The sequence below is a fragment of the Thalassophryne amazonica genome, chromosome 19, assembly GCF_902500255.1.
Source record: "Thalassophryne amazonica chromosome 19, fThaAma1.1, whole genome shotgun sequence".
Taxonomy (NCBI): Eukaryota; Metazoa; Chordata; class Actinopteri; order Batrachoidiformes; family Batrachoididae; genus Thalassophryne; species Thalassophryne amazonica.
The window spans coordinates 18,823,305-18,841,814 of NC_047121.1; the positions used below are offsets into that span (position 1 = coordinate 18,823,305).

At 39.9% G+C, this 18,510-nt stretch overlaps 1 protein-coding gene across 1 annotated transcript in view; it reads left to right on the top strand.

Moving 5' to 3' along the window:
• mark3a (MAP/microtubule affinity-regulating kinase 3a) overlaps nt 1–18,510 on the top strand; it is a 134,300-nt gene that overhangs the window by 42,838 nt on the left and 72,952 nt on the right. Inside the window, 1 exon segment of the mRNA XM_034160012.1 lies at nt 12,835–12,883. Within this exon segment, the coding sequence (XP_034015903.1) occupies nt 12,835–12,883 (49 nt within the window).

Below are 18,510 nucleotides of genomic sequence, written 5' to 3' on the forward strand. Positions count from 1 at the left end.
TATGTGCTCTCTGGACCAATATCTTGGACAAGTTTCCAAGTGAGCATTCTGTGGCTCTTGTGACCTATTTAAAGTAGGTTACGCAGTTGCACTCAAAACCTTGTTGCAGTCATAACTCATACACATGCACTACATTGGGACATTATTGGGACATTTAATTATATGTACAATGCTAGAAAACAATGAAGGGGGGGAAAGGGCGAAAAGCATGAATTGGCAATACAATCTAATCATCACTGAAGTCTTGCAAATGCCAAGAATTTATTGAAAGCCAAGAGTGGTATGCAACATTGCCAATATTCAAACGATTTTTGCATAAGAGTTTAAACATGGGTTCATGGATGAACTTTTTTTTAAATGCAGTAAAACTTACATTTAATGGATTCAGGTGGACCACTGAATTTTCGTTATAATCGATATGCACTAATATATATATATATATATATTATATATTATGCGTGTGTAACGAATTATGAGCCTTTCACACCGGAAGCATTGACGGCATTAGAAACGGCGCAACTTGGTCTGAAATGCATTATTTTCAATGAGACGCTTCGCGTTTTTGATGCAATGGCAAGCACTGGGAGCGCACGCTGCTGTGGTCAAAGTTCAACCCATTAATGATCCATTCTTTTAATGTTAAACTATAAAATGAAACAGCTTTTTAAACACTAATAATATAATTGCTGTTTAAAGAGCCTTTGTTTTATTTAGAAGTGTAGAAACAGGTGTTGTTTGCTGGACTCTCAGGACATTTAACCAGATGGTTTCTTTTGCAGCGTTAACCTTTAGTGGAGTTGTTGAAGACACTTTTCTCCCATTTTGAAGAGCAGAGATGTTTTCCTCTGGCTGGACTTCATGGTGTTCAGCTCATCGCTGGAAGTTTTTTGAAGTGCGTCTGCATTTACGTTGCCTGCGCAGCAAATGTTCCTGATTGTAGGAAAAAAAAAATTCTTAAACTATAAAGAAACACTAAACAGTTTAAAAAAAAAAAAAAAAAAAAAAAAATTTAAAAAGTTATTTAAGGTTGAGCTTTTATGTGGTACTAAGAGTACCAAAAAAAGCTGTAGCTTAAAAATAAAAATAGACTGAAAAATTTCAAATTAAAGCGTTCACTCAGCTCAACTGTGCTAAAAGGCTAAGCTAACATTATTTGAGCATTACACCTTCAGCAGTGCTGTCACATTCTATTTTTAAGTTATTCTCACCTCAGACTAAACTGTAGAACTAAGCTCCGTTGGTCAAACTGGGTGTTTGTATATATCCAAAAGTGTGGAATTTTGGATTTAGTTTGTCCACCACCATGGCTCCGTGTCTTCCTCTGCCCTGGAATTGGGCCTGCACTCTGTCTTCTACGTGCGGCTCTGCATGCTGTCACACTTCAGTTGATACCCCACCAAGTCATCAGTCCTCCCTCAGATCAGCATCACTCCAAAAAAATAGCTGAAATAGCTTTTCCCAGCAGGTTGATGGGAGACTCATTCTAATGCTGTTTTTTAAAATTTTATTTATTTATTTATTTTTGTGGTTCTACACACACAAATCCAAGATGGTGATCGCTCGGCTTTCTCGGGCTTTGAAAAAAGTCAGAGTGTGATGGAGAAACCCCCCCCCCCCGGCCGCATCAGACGCAACACATCTGACGCCACTGATGCGTGTTAACTGCTGCGTCTGACGCTTCCGGGCTGAAATGCCCATAAGTTACAGTCATTAGATGCCGAACAATCTACAGAGAATCCCCAGCACCAATTAGGCTTAGGTAGTTCCTCAATTAAACGCCTGACCTTGAATATGGGCCTGCCTCATTTCATGTCCGGGTCACAATGTCATCTGAAGTAAAAATAAATAAATAAATCCCTGCCTTTAAATTAGCGCCGAGCATTTTGTGCATTAAAAAGATTACATTGGGTCGAGTCACTCTTTTTTCTAAGTCCACTGTGGAATGGTACCTTAAAATCATAAAGCCTGATTTATGCTTCTACAGCACCATAACTCCATGGCCATGTAGTGAAGTTGATGTGCGTATGACCCTTTTAAAGTTCTCTGTCGCGTTTTAGGGCCTCTTAATGAAATTTGCCTCAGGAATGGTGTGTTTTTTTTTTTGTTTTTTTTTTTCCTGAATCAAGTTGTCCCTCTTTGAGCTCTTCTTCTTTATATAATCATCAACCTCCAAATCAATGGTACGGTACATGCAATTTTCCTCAGTGAATTGCGTGTCATTTGAGTGTCTTTTTCTGACTCTCTTATAAAGTTGGCCATATTTTCTGCCAAAGGTATTTGATCCATTATCAAAATGCAATTGGTGGGTGCACTGTAAAAATGTTTAAAATGTGAAGGGCGACGAAGGAGTGAAAACGTAAAAGTGACAAATCACAGCCCTTGCTGTCTCTGTCGTTTAGCAGATGCACGTTAGGCTGCGGAGAGGGTTCGCAGTGATGCAGAGGGCTCTGATTTAAAGCAGTTGCCTTTGGTTCTCCACACCTAGGGATATGTGTGAAACTTAACACCATACTACAATGCAGGCAACAAGCAGCATTTTGTTAATAATCGCCACCCTTGAATTGCGGACGGCTCCTGGCAAGCTACGAACAAGTACAGGACAAAATAAACACACAGAGATCTTTGTCTGATCTTTGTCCACAGTTTTTGACAGATAAATGGTAAATGGACTGCATTTATATAGCACTTTTCCATCTGCATCAGATGCTCAAAGCGCTTTACAATTATGCCTCACATTCACCCCGATGTCAGGGTGCTGCCATACAAGCCGCTCACTACACACCGGGAGCAATAGGTGATTAAAGGCCTTGCCCGAGGGCCCTTAGTGATTTTCCAGTCAGGTGGGGATTTGAACCCATGATCTTCTGGACTCAAGCCCAACACCTTAACCACTAGACCATCACCTCCCCACAGATTCGCGATACATCAGAAGAATAGGAACACATTTAATGACTAAACAAAAATAGACACAAACGGGTGAGTTACTTGTGATTTATCTTTTGTTTGTGACGAAATCAGACATTTTATTGAAATGGGTGTTGCAACAAATGCAATATATTGTGCCATGTTTGTGCATCACCCCACTCCCTCTTCAGGTAGAATTTTGCGCGGATTGCCCTGGGCACTCTGGGGTGTGTGTGTGTATATACACACACACGAGTAGAACTGGAAATGCTACTATTTCCACAATTAATTTAGTTCTCACATTTGTTTATATTGTGCACTATGTCACATTGAGTGTGCACTAGGGATACAAACTTTTAATTTTGTCTCAAAAACAATTTCCTGTATCATAGGTAGATGGGCTTTCATGCATAGTTAAAGAAAGTGAACTTATGAGCTATCTTTAATTAAGGTCACCCATGAACCCATGTTTGTACTCTTATGCAAAACCCGTTTTAATATGGGCAAGGTTGCATGGCACTCTTGGTTTTTAATAGATCCTTTAAAGTGTAGGTGACTCCAAAAAATGTGCACAAATAATGACTAAAAATGATGAAATGTTGATATTTTAAAAAATCCTAAACAATAAAAGTTGATAAGTGTGCAGGTGAAGGATAAACAGCTGTCTGAAGCCTTCACTCTATTTCAGCCCTCAACCGCGGTTATATTGTTGCTACATCATCACGAGAACGGGACCAGCTGATTCAAGCCCAAATAAGTTGTAAACACAGCAGAGGTCGAGCTGTTTTCGGACAGTTTTTTTTTCTAGTGTGGAGCTTTTTAAGTTCAGTCTGAAGGTTATTCTGAAGCAGCTGTGGGGACCCAGCCTTATGGGTTTGAGCCTTATTTAGACCACAGTGAGGGAGACGAAACCTTGGAGGATGACCTTCAGTCTGATAACAGTGAAGATATTGGTAAAGTTCAGAACACAGAACGGTAATTATAAAATAAATAAATAATGCAGGCGATTTTGGCATGCAGGCAGAGATGCTAAATTTTTTTTTCCCCAGGTCTGTGGTCATAATTTTTTTATTTTTTTTTATTTTAAAGTTTGTTTTGCTATCCTTAACATCAGGAAAAAAAAGTGATGAAGTGTGGATTTGTTTTTATTTATGCTTTGTTTTTTCTTGGAAACACGTATATACATTTCAAATGCGAAAAATGACACGAGGGACTGAAAATATCAGCCATTTAAAAATAAATCTTATTTCCTTAATGAATACAATGAGTGTACTGTATGTTAGTGTAATAAACATGCTATTATTAAATATTAAAACCGTTCACACAAGGAGTAAATAATGTAGTCTTACCTGTCCGTTTCAGTGAGATCATCTTCGGTCTGATGAAAACTTATCCACCTTTACAGAATGACATCTGAAAATGATTTAATTCTTCATGTCCTGGCTGAAGAAAAGTCTATTTGTCACAAGTTTGGTGCCAGGTTACAGTGCTGGCTGTAATCCATTGATGGATCGAGTCTCTGCTGTGGACGAATCCTCCTCTTGTTCCTCTGCGGGCCGCTTTTCGAGGCAAGTTAAGACTCCCAGTCCCTCATCTGCTCATAACGTGTCAGTTTGCAGGCTACAAAATTATCCCATGATCCACAAAACAATAAAATGTAAAAATACTCAGTTTTGCCTCCGTGTCGAGTGGAGAAGCCGCAGACACCATGCGTGCGTGCTCGCCAATAAGTGTTCCACCTGCCAACCACTCGGTGGAAACGGGGCTGTCAGTAGCCTGTAAAAATCCATCAATTATCTCTCTGGGGTCGGCGAGTTTTATTAAATGATACGCTGTTTTTTCATGACGTTAGATAGAAACTTACTTTTTTTTTTTTTTTTTTTTTGCTGAAAAGTACAGTCCTCAGACTTCGGTTCAGCCGTCCTCCATGCTTGTTGTCCTTATAGAAGCTGTGTGATGATGTGCGCGTTAGTGTCCAATCAGAATTGGTTCACCGTCACATGGTTTTCCCAATATAAATTCGTAGAGCAGAGCAGTCTCATGGTAGGCCAAAGATCGTTAGGAACAGCCATGTGTTACTCTTTGGCATGTGAATGCTGTTTGAATAACCCTCTGCCTCCATGCAGTGTTGCACATATGAAAGGGAGTGATCAGCGTAAGAGGGCCTCATACAACCTCACGTGGTGGACCAAAGTGTGTCACTGTAAGGAATGATTCACTACTTAGCCAGTGAATATTGTTGAATAAGCCTCTCTCGCTCTCACTCATAAAGTACCGTTTACGCATATGGAAGGGGTGGGGGGGTAGGGGTGTGAACAGGGCCTCAGACTGTGAAGATAGGTTGTTTACAGTGCAGGAACACATTCTAAGAGGGAGTCACCTCCATGGAATTAAAACTTTTGTGCTGTAAGCCTTTGTGTAATAGCAGACAGAAATTGCTTTGAGATGTGGCATAAAGAAACAAAACAAACATTGTTCAAAATGTGCATTTGTGTTTATTGTTAGAACCTTTATTTTGTACATTCTTTTGTACAAGATCCCAAAATAGTTGTTTATTATAGTTTGCTGTGTTTTGAATAAATGTGTGTGAAAATTATTTTCCGCTTTATTTTTTCCTTATTTCTGATTGTAAACCTTTATTACACTTATAAAACACCACTATAGCATATGTATTCTGAAAGTACAGGTTGTCCTGAAAAAAAGAGACATACCACTGGATTTTGGGATGCAGGGTGAGCTTTTAACAGCAATAATAAAACATTTATGCCAGGCGAGTGAACTGTCCAAAAAAATGCCCTCGGACCCCAGAGGGTTAATGGGACTATTAAGATAACGGTTACGGTGCTGATTCCACTTCTTCCTTCTTCTTCATCATCGGCACTCGTCCGGACGTTCGTGGTTTTAGTAGCACGCAGTTCAAAATGTGAATATTTGTCTTCAGTAACTGCGCACCAGGAAAGGATAAATTTCAAGCTGTTTAATTTTAGTCTTAAATACTCAAAAAGAAAAATTTACATATAGCGTCCTCTACACTTTAAGACTTCAGACTTAGATTGTATTGCTGAGTCAACATGCTTTTTCCTTGTTTTTTTGTTTTTATTATTCAACCAGGGTTCTAGTTTTTAGAAATCCACTCAAATGCAACCTAGTATAAAAATGTCTGTTTGTCATGGGTGAACTTTATTGATCAAATACAAAAAACCTAACCCTAACACACGCACGCGCGCACACATGCACATATACCGTATTTTCCGGACTATAAGTCGCACTTTTTTACATGTTTTGGCCGGGGGTGCGACCTATACTCCGGTGCAACTTATAAATGAAAAATATACCGGTAGGATCTCAATTAATTTACTGTAACAAAACAATTTTACGTGACAGAGTCGATCTATGTTTTAAAATGGCCACCAGAAAAGGAAATGCAATGCATCATGGACACTGTAGTATGGCGGCTGTCCTATAAGTCACGCTGGTCGCGATAACCAATCAGAGAACAGAACGTTGGACGCGTATTCCTCACCTCACCCACAGCGTGTGAAGCTGACGAATACGGTGCTTGCTGTTATTCCGGCATGGCGAACAAAACAGCTTCAACCCTTGGATATCAGTGTGAGCAGAGTGTTTAAGTTGACGCTGAGAGCTGCGTGGGAGCACCGGGTGAGCGACGGCGGAGGATTAGTGTGTGCACTTGGAAGGAGCTGGCGTCGAAGATTGTGAATAGCGTTTGAAGCAGACGAACATGGTGTTTATTCCGGGACGGCTAACAAAACAGCTTCAACCCTTGGATATCAGTGTGAGCAGAGTTGACGCTGAGAGCTGCATGGGAGCACTGAGCGACGGCGGAGGATTAGCATCTGCACTTGGAAGGAGCTGGCTCGACAACGCTGGGTGGTCATGAGCTGCGCAGGTAGGTGCTGCATGGTTCGGCTCGCAATGTGGTCCGCAAAATACAAACATATCTGTAGGTAAAATGCAGCTCACGAGATGGCACTCAAGGCTTGTGTGACTGTTCCTGCGACTTCTGACTACCATAGAAAAATAAAAATTTCAACGTTACTGATAACTTAACAAGAAAACGGAGAAGGCCCGAAAAAATGCCACCAAAAAGAAAATCATACTCTGCAGATTGTAAGTTACGACTGGTGAAATATGCATCTGAAAACGGTAGCCGTCACATTATCATCTGAACTTTTCATGTTAAGTTAACATACCTGTATGTCCATGGGACTTATAGTCCAGTGCAACTTATTTATGGTTTATTTTTCTTTATAATGGATAAAGTGGCTTGTGCGACTTATACTCCGGTGCGACTTATAGTCCGGAAAATACGGTACACGTACACAGAGGCCACTTTGCTTTTAATATATAGATGCTTTACCACCCTGCTGGAATGGCATGCGAGTCCAGAATTTAATTATCAAAGTCCATTGTTAACTGTTAGCTAATATCCCTAATTTCTCAAAAAATATTAGTCCTGTCAGCTTTCAGTTTTGTGGCATTCATCCTTGACCCAAAATACATAGGCTAAGCATACCAAATGGCAAATGTCAGCTCTCCCCAGTTTCTCCATGATCGAAGCCATACACACACACGTACACATAGGCCACTTGGCTTTTAATATATAGATAATGGCTACTAAAGGCCCTGTCACACCTTGTTGATTTAGCCAGTCGTAATAAAAAACACTGGCATGAATCCATTAAGTTAAGGGTAAGTTTTTAATAAGTTAAGAGCACGTTGAACCACACTGAAGTTCGCTGATGTACAACCCCAATTACAGTGAAGTTGGAACGTTGTTTAAATGTAAATAAAAACAATACAATGATTTGAAAATCCTCTTCAACCTATATTCAATTGAATACACCACAAAGACAAGATATTTACTCTTCAAACTGATAGACTTTGTTGTTTTTGTGCAAATATTTGCTCATTTTGAAATGGATGCCTGTAACACATTTCAAAAAAGTTGGAACATGGCAACAAAAGACTGGGAAAATTGATGAATGCGCAAAGTACACCTAATTGGAAACGGGTGAGTGTCATGATTGGGTATAAAAGGAGCATCCCCAAAAGGCTCACCCATTCACAAGCAAAGATGGGGCGAGGCTCACCACTTTGTGAACAACTGTGTGAAAAAAAAAAAAAATAGTCCAACAGTTTAAGAACAATGTTTCTCAACGTTCAATTCCATCATCTACAGTCTATAATATAATCAGAAGATTCAGAGAATCTGGAGAACTTTCTACACGTAAGCGGCAAGGCCGAAAACCAACATTGAATGCCCGTGACCTTCGATCCCTCAGGCAGCACTGCATTAAAAACGGACATCATTGGGTAAAGGATCTTACCGCGTGGGCTCAGGAACACTTCAGAAAACCATTGTCAGTTAACACAGTTCATCGCTACATCTACAAGTTCAAGTTAAAACTCTACCATGCAAAGCGAGAGCCATACATCAACAACATCCAGAAAGGCCGGCGCCTTCTCTAGGCCCGAGCTCAACTAAAATGGACAGATGGAAAGTGGAAAAGTGTGCTGTGGTCTGATGAGTCCACGTTTCAAGTTGTTTTTGGAAATCATGGACATCGTGTCCTCCGGACAAAAGAGGAAAAACAGCATCCAGATTGTTACCAGCGCAAAGTTCAAAAGCCAGCATCTGTGATGGTATGGGGGTGTGTTAGTGCCCACGGCATGGGCAACTTACACATCTGTGATGGGACCATCAATGCTGAATAGTACATCCAGGTTTTGGATCAACACATGCCGCCATCCAAGCAACGTCTTTTTCAGGGACTTCCCTGCTTATTTCAGCAAGACAATGCCAAGCCACATTCTGCATGTTTTACAACAGCGTGGCTTCGTAGTAAAAGAGTGCAGGTACTAGACTGGCCTGCCTGCAGTCCAGACTTGTCGCCCATTAAAAATGTGCTGCACATTGTGAAGCGCAAAATACGACAACGGAGACCCCGGACTGTTGAACAACTGAAGTTGTACATCAAGCAAGAATGAGAAATAATTCCACCTACAAAGCTTCAACAATTAGTGTCCTCAGTTCCCAAATGCTTATTGAGTGTTGTTAGAAGGAAAGGTGATGTAACACAGTGGTAAACATACCACTGTCCCATCTTTTTTGAAATGTGTTGCAGTCATCCATTTCAAAATGAGCAAATATCAGCACAAAACAATAAAGTTTATCAGTTTGAACATTAAATATCTTGTCTTTGTGGTGTATTCAATTTAATGCAAATCATTGTATTCTGTTTTATTTAGATTTTACACAACGTCCCAACTTCATTGGAATTGGGGTTGTACGTCCTAATAAGCTGAGCTCCTCAAAGAATTTTGGACATGCTGAAAATTTTCAATGAATACCAGCGTGTGACTTGTACGTCCCGCATATGTGGGACATAAGTTGTATGTAAGTTATGTGATTGCTGGCACACGTTTCTTGTAATTTACTCGTAAGTCTACATATATCCATTAATACTGGCCACTTATTCGCTGAAATCTGCTGTCCTCATGCAGATTGACTGTTTCATTCACACGGAGTAAATCTGACTTGTCAATTTCAGACATGAATCCACATAAAGCTCCTGATTTTTGAAAATGATGTCCGGAAATACTTAAATTTGTGGCTGGAAATGTAGCGTTTTAAAGCAAGTCCCTCTGTGGTTTTTCTGCTCTAGGTGTGTTTCTCATGCCGGTGTTGTGCGCTTTGATCACACAGAAGCGCTGTGATGATTTAAACTTTTAAAGCATCATCTGTGATCAACAGATGCCCTGATCAGTTGATCAGGATGATCACACCTGATTAATGCGCTGTAACTCTTTAAAGCGTCGTCGTTGTGGTGTGATCATCAGATGACCTGATCGATCAGGTGTGGTCACGCCTGATTAATGCACTGTTTAAACATTTAAAGCGCCGATCACCACACCGACAGATCAGCACTTCATTCAGATCACACCTGATCGCGGTCGACTGGCACTTTAAAAGTTTAAATCATCACAGTGTTTCATTATTCAGGTCTGTGATGACCTGAGAGTCACAGCACTCCATTCATTCACGGCAGCGTGTACCACAGACAGTTGACTCATCAGCATTCTGTACACAATGAAAATGGCCCACCAAGATAAAAATAAAATGTTAAATTACTCTTTCTGACTGGCACTACACTGTGCAGTGCCAGCCTGAACCACTGGGTGGAAATGGGGTTGTCGGCATATGCTGGTTAATCGTCAAGGTGTGACAGCTGCATTAATTTATTAGACATACGCCAGCGTGTGGCAGCATTTTTAATACAGTCAGCATACGCAGGCTGAATTGTCAAGGTGTGACAGGGCCTTAAGATTGCTTATTCATTTTCTGTTTGCTTGTCAACAAATGCAGACGTAACGCTCGGGAGGCTGCTGATTTGAATGGGCAGTGAGGAAGGCTCATGCCATGACCTGTATTTACAACTGTTCTAAAAGAGGACTGCACTTTACACCTGTAGGGGGAGCCAACGAGCAAATCTTACAAAGTGCTGCTTTAAGTAATCGAACCGACATTGATTTAGTTTAGTGTAAACATGCTGTATCATGCTATGGGTTTACCATATTGTGTAGCAGCATGGTATACAGCACCATACTGGATGTGAAAACATCAGCCACTGTTAGTCACCATCTGTTTGGCCAGAAGCAGAAACTAAGCAGTTGAGGTTTTAGGACAGAAGACTCTCAAAGGGCATCCTAGTGAGTCATAGGGATTTGAGGCATTGGATTTTGAATCTGTGGGTGAATTTTTGCCTTGCTTATATTACTCAACCAAACTTGTATTTTAATGGAAAGCTACAGCTCTCTGTCACCCGGTCACTCGCTTGCTATACAGTCAGATTAGTTGCACATGTGTGCAACAAAAGGGTGGTGTTTGTTGCTTGATGGGTGTGGACACCTCATGGTTATTTGGCCTTAATGTCCACAACTTAATGTTGGATTATAAAGAATAGGATAAACCCGACACAGTTTTACCTACATGCTTGACTGCTTAAGGGAATCAAAGTTGGCTTGATTTGTTTTAGTCAGATGTCTTTCACAGTGATCTTTCTGTATCGCTGGTTAGCATGCTAACATCTCAGTAAAGTGTCCTGTGAATCACTTCAGAGGTATTATCTGGTTATAAAAACAGCATTCATAGATTGAGAAGTGTGTATTTCTTGCTTGCTCTTACAAAATAGCTATTTTTAAAAAATGCAAAACATATTCAACTTGTACAGCCATTTCTGAGTGAATTCCACCATCATGGATTGTTTTGTTCAAGCAAGCAACAAGTTGACGTCACGCTGCCTTCAGTTGAATTGGCAGTCGCCGTGCTGCATCGCTCAGCATTTGCAAAAATAGACTTGGCTATTTTGGACCCACTGAGCTGGCAGCGTAGGTCCTATATTAATAATGTAGTCCTCTTTTAGCTTTATGCTCCACACAGCGAAAGGCTTTAAAAGGTTTCTTGCTGTTGTCACTCTCTTGTTCTGGTCACTCTGGATGAAGATTAGGTGACTGGGACTCAGAATTTCAAGATGTAACTGTGCATGTTTTATTTTGGATTACCTTTTTTAATGCAGAAGTAGCGACGACTAATACACATGTTTGAGCATTAAACTGACCCATTACTGATGGACTTGCAGGGTTTCCTATCTTGATGCTTTGCTCACATTATAGTGCTGCATGTTGTGTACTCCTGTAGGATTTTCAAGCTAAAATTGACTTTATTGCTGTTCAGGTTTCAGTAGGGTCTAGGCTGTCAGAAAATGACAGGGTTCAAAGTTTCTGACCCCTGCTTCTCTTCTGCAAGGGGCCAAATGTTGGCACAGGGGCAAATTGAAATTCAAGTTAAATTACTTCAAAATATACACAGATATAGCTGTCTTGTTGAGAAGATTAAAATAAGATACAGTTTTTCTAGATAGGTTTAAAGGTTCATGGTCAATCTGGGGTAAATACTCAGATGTTATTGAAAGTATTGTCAAATGATTCCTCTTGTCATGCTGAATCAGAAAATACCTAACTGATTTGGTCATGGCCATGGCCACCATTTACAACATCTAGGGAAAGTCTTGGTGACCCCCCATAGATCATGTAGACCCTTGATACATTTTTGCCATTTCAGGTTTGCTAACTTTGGGACCTTGGCCGGAGTGAGATTGCATGCACATAGTGTGCGCCCTGAAAATTTTTGGTAACCATAATTAAAAAACAAACAGTCCTCGTTTACTAATAAAAATAAGAGATTGTCAGGCCAGATGCGTGAGAGTTGGCAGCCCTGCCATTTAATTATCCAACCAAATGCCACACACTGGAAAATAGTACTATGAGACAACACAAACAACTTGTCACCAGTTTCTACAAAATCTGAGCATTGAGTAAATTTTACCCCAGGATGACCTTGAACCAATTTAACTAAAGGTTGGAACGTAGGTAGATATATACTTTTTCCAATCCTTATAAGCAAACAAACACGTTAGTGTACATTAAAACACAATTTGACTTGATTTAACATTTTCGCTCCTTGAAGAAGGGGGCAGTAGTCTGAAAATTTGAACCCTATCCTTTTCTGACAGTCTGGTCCCAAGTCTATCCAAACCCGTAAGAAAATCAGTTTTAGCACAGAAATCCTATGGGAACTGTTTCACATACCATAGCACACGATTAAAGTTAAATGGAGATAACATAATGAATATATTTCTCCTGACAAATATGTTGATGTTCCAAAGCATAGAGTCAAAATGTTTAAACCCATGAGCACCTGTTATGATGTAAGAATTGGAAGTTGATAAAAATAAAGCTGACAATGGCTTTATGGTGAAAATATTTCTTATAACAAAACAGTGTACAGAGGAACTGCTGTGAGATGTAGACTAATGAATTTTAAACTTTTTTTTTCTTCATTTTCAGCTCTTCAGAGAAGTTAGAATAATGAAGATTTTGAATCATCCCAATATAGGTAAGTCACTGCAAATATATGTGCATGCATGTCAGAGACAAATGGTATTAATTCAAAAGATGGCTAAGAATTGATGCTGATTAAGGACATGTTAGTTTTGTGTGTGGGAGTGACACTCTGACAGCTGCCAGCCATTGGATATTGAACCCACTGACGTTCAATACTTTCAGTATTATTGGATTTTTGTCTTGCTAAAACAGATTATGTGTGTGGGAGTTTGGCCTGTGAGGTTGAGGGGGTATCTGTGAAGAGTTTATGAAGCTGTGAGGTTGTTCAGCAGAGGTGTATAGGTAATACTGATGCCTCTGCAAGATGATAAAGTTCCAAACTTTCAGCTTCTGGTGCTTCCAGTCTTACTACAACCCCTGGCAAAAACTATGGAATCACCGGCCTCGGAGGATGTTCATTCAGTTGTTTTAGTTGTTTGGTGGACTGTAGATGACTGGATGAAAGTCATATTCAGTGATGAATCTCGAATCTGCATTGGGCAAGATGATGATGCTGGAACTTTTGTTTGATGCCGTTCCAGTGAGATTTATAAAGATGACTGCCTGAAGAGAACATGTAAATTTCCACAGTCATTAATGATATGGGGCTGCATGTCAGGTAAAGGCACTGGGGAGATGGCTGTCATTACATCATCAATAAATGCACACGTTTACATTGATATTTTGTACACTTTTCTTATCCCATCAGTTGAAAGGATGTTTGGGGATGATATCATTTTTCAAGATGATAATGCATCTTGCCATAGAGCAAAAACTGTGAAAACATTCCTTGCAAAAAGACACACAGGGTCAATGTCATGGCCTGCAAATAGTCCGGATCTTAATCCAATTGAAAATCTTTGGTAGAAGTTGAAGAAAATGGTCCATGACAAGGCTCCAACCTGCAAAGCTGATCTGGCAACAGCAATCAGAGAAAGTTGGAGCCAGATTGATGAAGAGAACTGTTTGTCACTCATTAAGTCCATGCCTCAGAGACTGCAAGCTGTTATAAAAGCCAGAGGTGGTGCAACAAAATACTAGTGATGTGTTGGAGCGTTCTTTTGTTTTTCATGATTCCATAATTTTTTCCTCAGAATTGAGTGATTCGATATTTTTTTTCCCTCTGCTTGGTCTAAAAAAGTAACCGTTACTGACTGCCACAATTTTTTTTTTTTCCCCTGATTTCTTAGTGTTTCTTAAAGCCAGAAAGTTGCCATTTGAAATGATTTTAGTTTTGTGTCATGTCAAAATTAAAAATTAAAATTAAATTAAACAACTGAATGAACATCTTCAGAGGCCGGTGATTCCATAATTTTTGCCAGGGGTTGTATATGGTTGAGAGACTTGGATCCAAACCTGTGGCGTAACACAAAAACTGGATGTCAGATACCAAATCTTTCCAGAGAATACTAGGATGTTGATTTGCTGTCAAATGTGCAGTTATTTGGTTTGACACAAATGAGATGCATGACTTACATTGTGGGGGAACTTCATCCTCACTATGTCACATTTAGGGCCACAGCTATCGATTATTTTAGTAATCGAGTATTCTATTGATTATTCTGGCGATTAATCGAGTAACTGGATAAAAAGTACTTCTGCGTTTTTAAACATCATCAACAGTCCAGGGCTCTCCCTAAGCAATGGCACAATGTCGCTGTGCCATCATGCAGATTGTCAAATTTAGTGTATCCCTTTCTGTTTTCCTCGGTAATTATTTATTATTTTCACGCCTTTAGTTTTGGATCTTTCCCAGAGTCAGGAGCTCAGCTCGGCACTCCCCTGACACTGGGCCATAAGCGCAGGTGGTTGGCGTAATCCTCAGTCAGGCTGCACGTGAACATGCGGATACCCTGTGAAAAAATGGGCCTTGGTGTGCAGCTTTTCCACAAAAGCCACACTGATAAATCTGCTCTTCACCCTGGGCCGAATCTATTTGAATTTTTAAATAAATAAAAATAGCCTGCTCTCATAATTACGAGGTCCTGATGTCGTAATTACGCGATCTTTTCTCGTAATTATGAGATCAGCGGGCAAATTTTTTTTTTATCCAGTGAATGCAATACGCTTCAGTAGTGGACTGGGTCCCTGCGTGAATTTATTTTTTTTAATCCCTTTTTCTCTGCGATTCGGCAGATGCATTTCAGCTGGAGGTTGAACATTCAAGCCTGGCAGTCAGTGTTTTTCCAGTTATTTTATTTAAGTTACAGTGTTTGTGAAATGTTGTGTGTTGCCCAAAAAAGCAACAATTAAAAAGCAAAACACCCAGTCTGAGTCTGAGCAAAAAACAGAAGAAAGAGCCGTTCTGCTGAGAGGATCTTCTTTCAGAGACTGTCAGTGTGACCAGGGATGGAGCTGTGACTCGCCCGGTGTGAGGAGAGAGGACCCCTCACACCGGGCAGAGGCACAGCAGCCGGGCGAATAGCAAACATTGACTGTGGGTACCCAGCCGCCGGATCAGTACTCACTCCCCCACGTAGGGGGCAGAGCAGCCAGTGGACCAAACTGTGTTTTTTTTGTTTTTTTTTTAAACAGACAAGCACACTGCTTCACTTTAAATGCGCAGCAAGTCTATTTCAGAAGATCAGCGTGGACCATCTTTCTCTTAAAAGGCTTTATTTCATTCTGTGTGTCGCGTTGGAAAGCTGTAGGTTTTGGTACTACATTGTTTAGCTCTTACACGGCTTGGCGATTAATTGAGTAATCGGATAAAAAGTGCTCCAGTCGTTTTTTTGTTTTTTCTGTGAACGTTACAGCACCACACACAGGCCTGGCATATGTACTACAACATTAAACGGAGCTTCTAGGCACAGAATTTGCCTCGAACATTTTTTGTAATCGAACTATTTGAGTTACTCGACTAATTGTTTCAGCCCTAGTCACAATACATGTATTTATATTGAAACGTACCGTACACGGGCGACAGTTTGGCACACACAACTGTATGCAGAATACACTCACGTGTGCATTTGTTTCCATATGTCACCAGTATTTTAGCAAGATCATGTCCGTAGAATATCAGTCTAGGTTGTTGTCTGTGCAGGAGGAGGTGTGGTCAGCCCCCTCAGCCTGCTCTCCATGTGTGAGGCAGGCAACAGCCAACAAGTTATTTGAAGCAAGCAGCCATGTTATTCCACCCAGAAACTTTGGACTCAAAAATGAAAATGGTTAATTTACCTTTTGCTTCCGAAGTATGAACTTCAAAATAAAAAAGCACAGATTTGCATTTGTGTTGGATCGCTGTCCCCGTATGAGGTCAGTCCAATCATTCCAGTTTAGGCAGACAACTCCACCAACGTATGATAAAAGCTTATGTTTTATATGAATTAGTGTAAAATTTCACAGATGGGATGGCCGCCGAATAGTGACAACGATTTAAAATCCTTACATAGTTAAGTTTTATGAGATGCCATCATTTGCACAAAAAATAAAACAAACTTAAAGTGCATATCACTGGTAAATGAAATGTCAAATGAGCTGACTATTCAAAATAAGTAATTATAAAATATTGTTGTGTGTTGTTTTTGGTGCCATATGCCCTAATATATTAAGCCTTAACCTTGAAATTTAGCTTGATTTCATCTGCTGTTTTTAAAATTCTAATTTGTTAGCCTGCGAGGAACATTGATTTTTGTGACATCACCTTGTGGACCTCCCTCCAGAGCTATTTCGGCAGGTATATTGGAAGTGATGGGAAGAACACTTTTTTGGTTTTATTTTGTTTTTACAGTTGGAATTAGCTGTATTTGGTGGGGTTTCGCATGTAATACACTGACATGGTGAACAGCTGTGTTGTGGGAGAGTGCAGCAATACCAGTAGTGATGGCTATTGGGTGCACAGTTTTCCCAGGGAAAAGATTTTTGAGGGAGAAGTGGGAGTGTTTGTCCGTGCTTGGGTCTAAACAAGAATGCTGTCCCTTCCATTCGTGTGGCCAGCAGAACACTTAGTGTTGCCTCTCTCTAAAGTGTGGACTGGGACTAACCCTCATCAAGTATTTTTAAGATGCACTCTGGCTTATTACCCGAGGCCAAAATATCGGGTATTGCGTAGGCTTTTCATCCCTCCGTCAGTTTATCCGTGCTCAGCATAAGTCCAGTCCTATTACTGCTAGAGTGTTGAAATTCACAGGGAACGTTCTTGGGACACTGACCTTGGACAAGTTCAAAGATGGCTAACCTTGATGTATTTTAAGAGGTTTAAAAAGTTGCTTTCTTTTATAATCCGTTTCGTGTTTGAGTGATGCCGGTGACAGCCAATTAATGTGGAGCTGCACTGTCACTTCAGTCGCTGGCCTTCAAAACCGCTTAATTTTTTTGTGTGTATATACATGTTTCGCCTATGTAAATGTTAGTGAGAAATAAACACTTGTAAAACTGTAAACACTGTTTTTGGAACCTAATAACACCTCGGCTTATTTACAAGACATTTTGTGGACATTAGCTTGCACTTTAACTTTGGCTAACTCAGAACTAACTTTCTATGGAGTTCAGTTTGTCTCATTAATATTAATACGTGCAAATGCATAGAGGGTGATCTACAAATATTCCTTGATTTACTCAACACGAACAAATGATGATTTGATTTGAACATGTACAAATTGCACACAAGAGAATAGGATCCTAATAATTAAACAATTGCAAATTATAAAGAACACAATGCTCATATGGGCGAGGGTATTTTAGCATTGAGTTATAGTTTTATTTAACTATATCATTGAAGGCGGTCTAAACATGTCGCATGACATAAAACCAAACACAACGTGCTGCACAGTAAATTCATTCCAACATGAATAGTGAGATGTAATCCAATTCATAAACATTTTAATGAAAAGGTTTACATTTACACTTTGTCTCACAGTGCTAAGGTGGCTGACGGCAGCTTTCTGCTGCTCAGATTACAGCTACTTGACGAATTTTTTAAAAACTGAACTTGTACTGAACCATGATGTTTAAACTGTGGTGTGAACCAAACTGACTTCTGCGTGCTGTGACACCCGTACAACACACACGTATTGCACTTTGCTGAACATGACTTGGTGTGCAGCTACCTCAATCCCCGGGACCCATGCAACTGGAAAATGAAAGGCCAAGGGAAGCACTCAGCATCACCAGGGTGTAGCAGATAATATACAAATAATGAATGTGTATGAGTTCAGTGGTATGAATATTTCATGAGGTGAAAGCTGGAATGTACCATTCAACATGGTGAAGCCGAGTTGAATGGTATCTTCACCTCGTTTTATTAAATATGACATCCAAACAAAATACAGGTCAACTGTTTTGATTTGTAGAAATGGCCTATTTAGAAATGTTCCCTCATTCCCTAGAAATGTTTTCTCTTTCTTATGGCTAGCATATTGTGTTACTATGCTTTTTGTTTTATTTTTTTTACTCTTATTGTGCTTGTTTATTCTTTTAATTGTCCTTTTAAATCTTTTAATTCATTTTAATTTGTTTTTTGAATTGTGTGATGCGCCTTGAGGTGACACTGTTGTGAATTGGCGCTATATAAAATGAATAAATTGAATTCCCAAAATGCCATTGAAGTTGAACAAATGCCTGTGAAATATAATTGATAAAATGCCCCAGGAAGTTTTTATGACCTGTGAAGCACTGACCTATAAACTTGACTGATCTCCC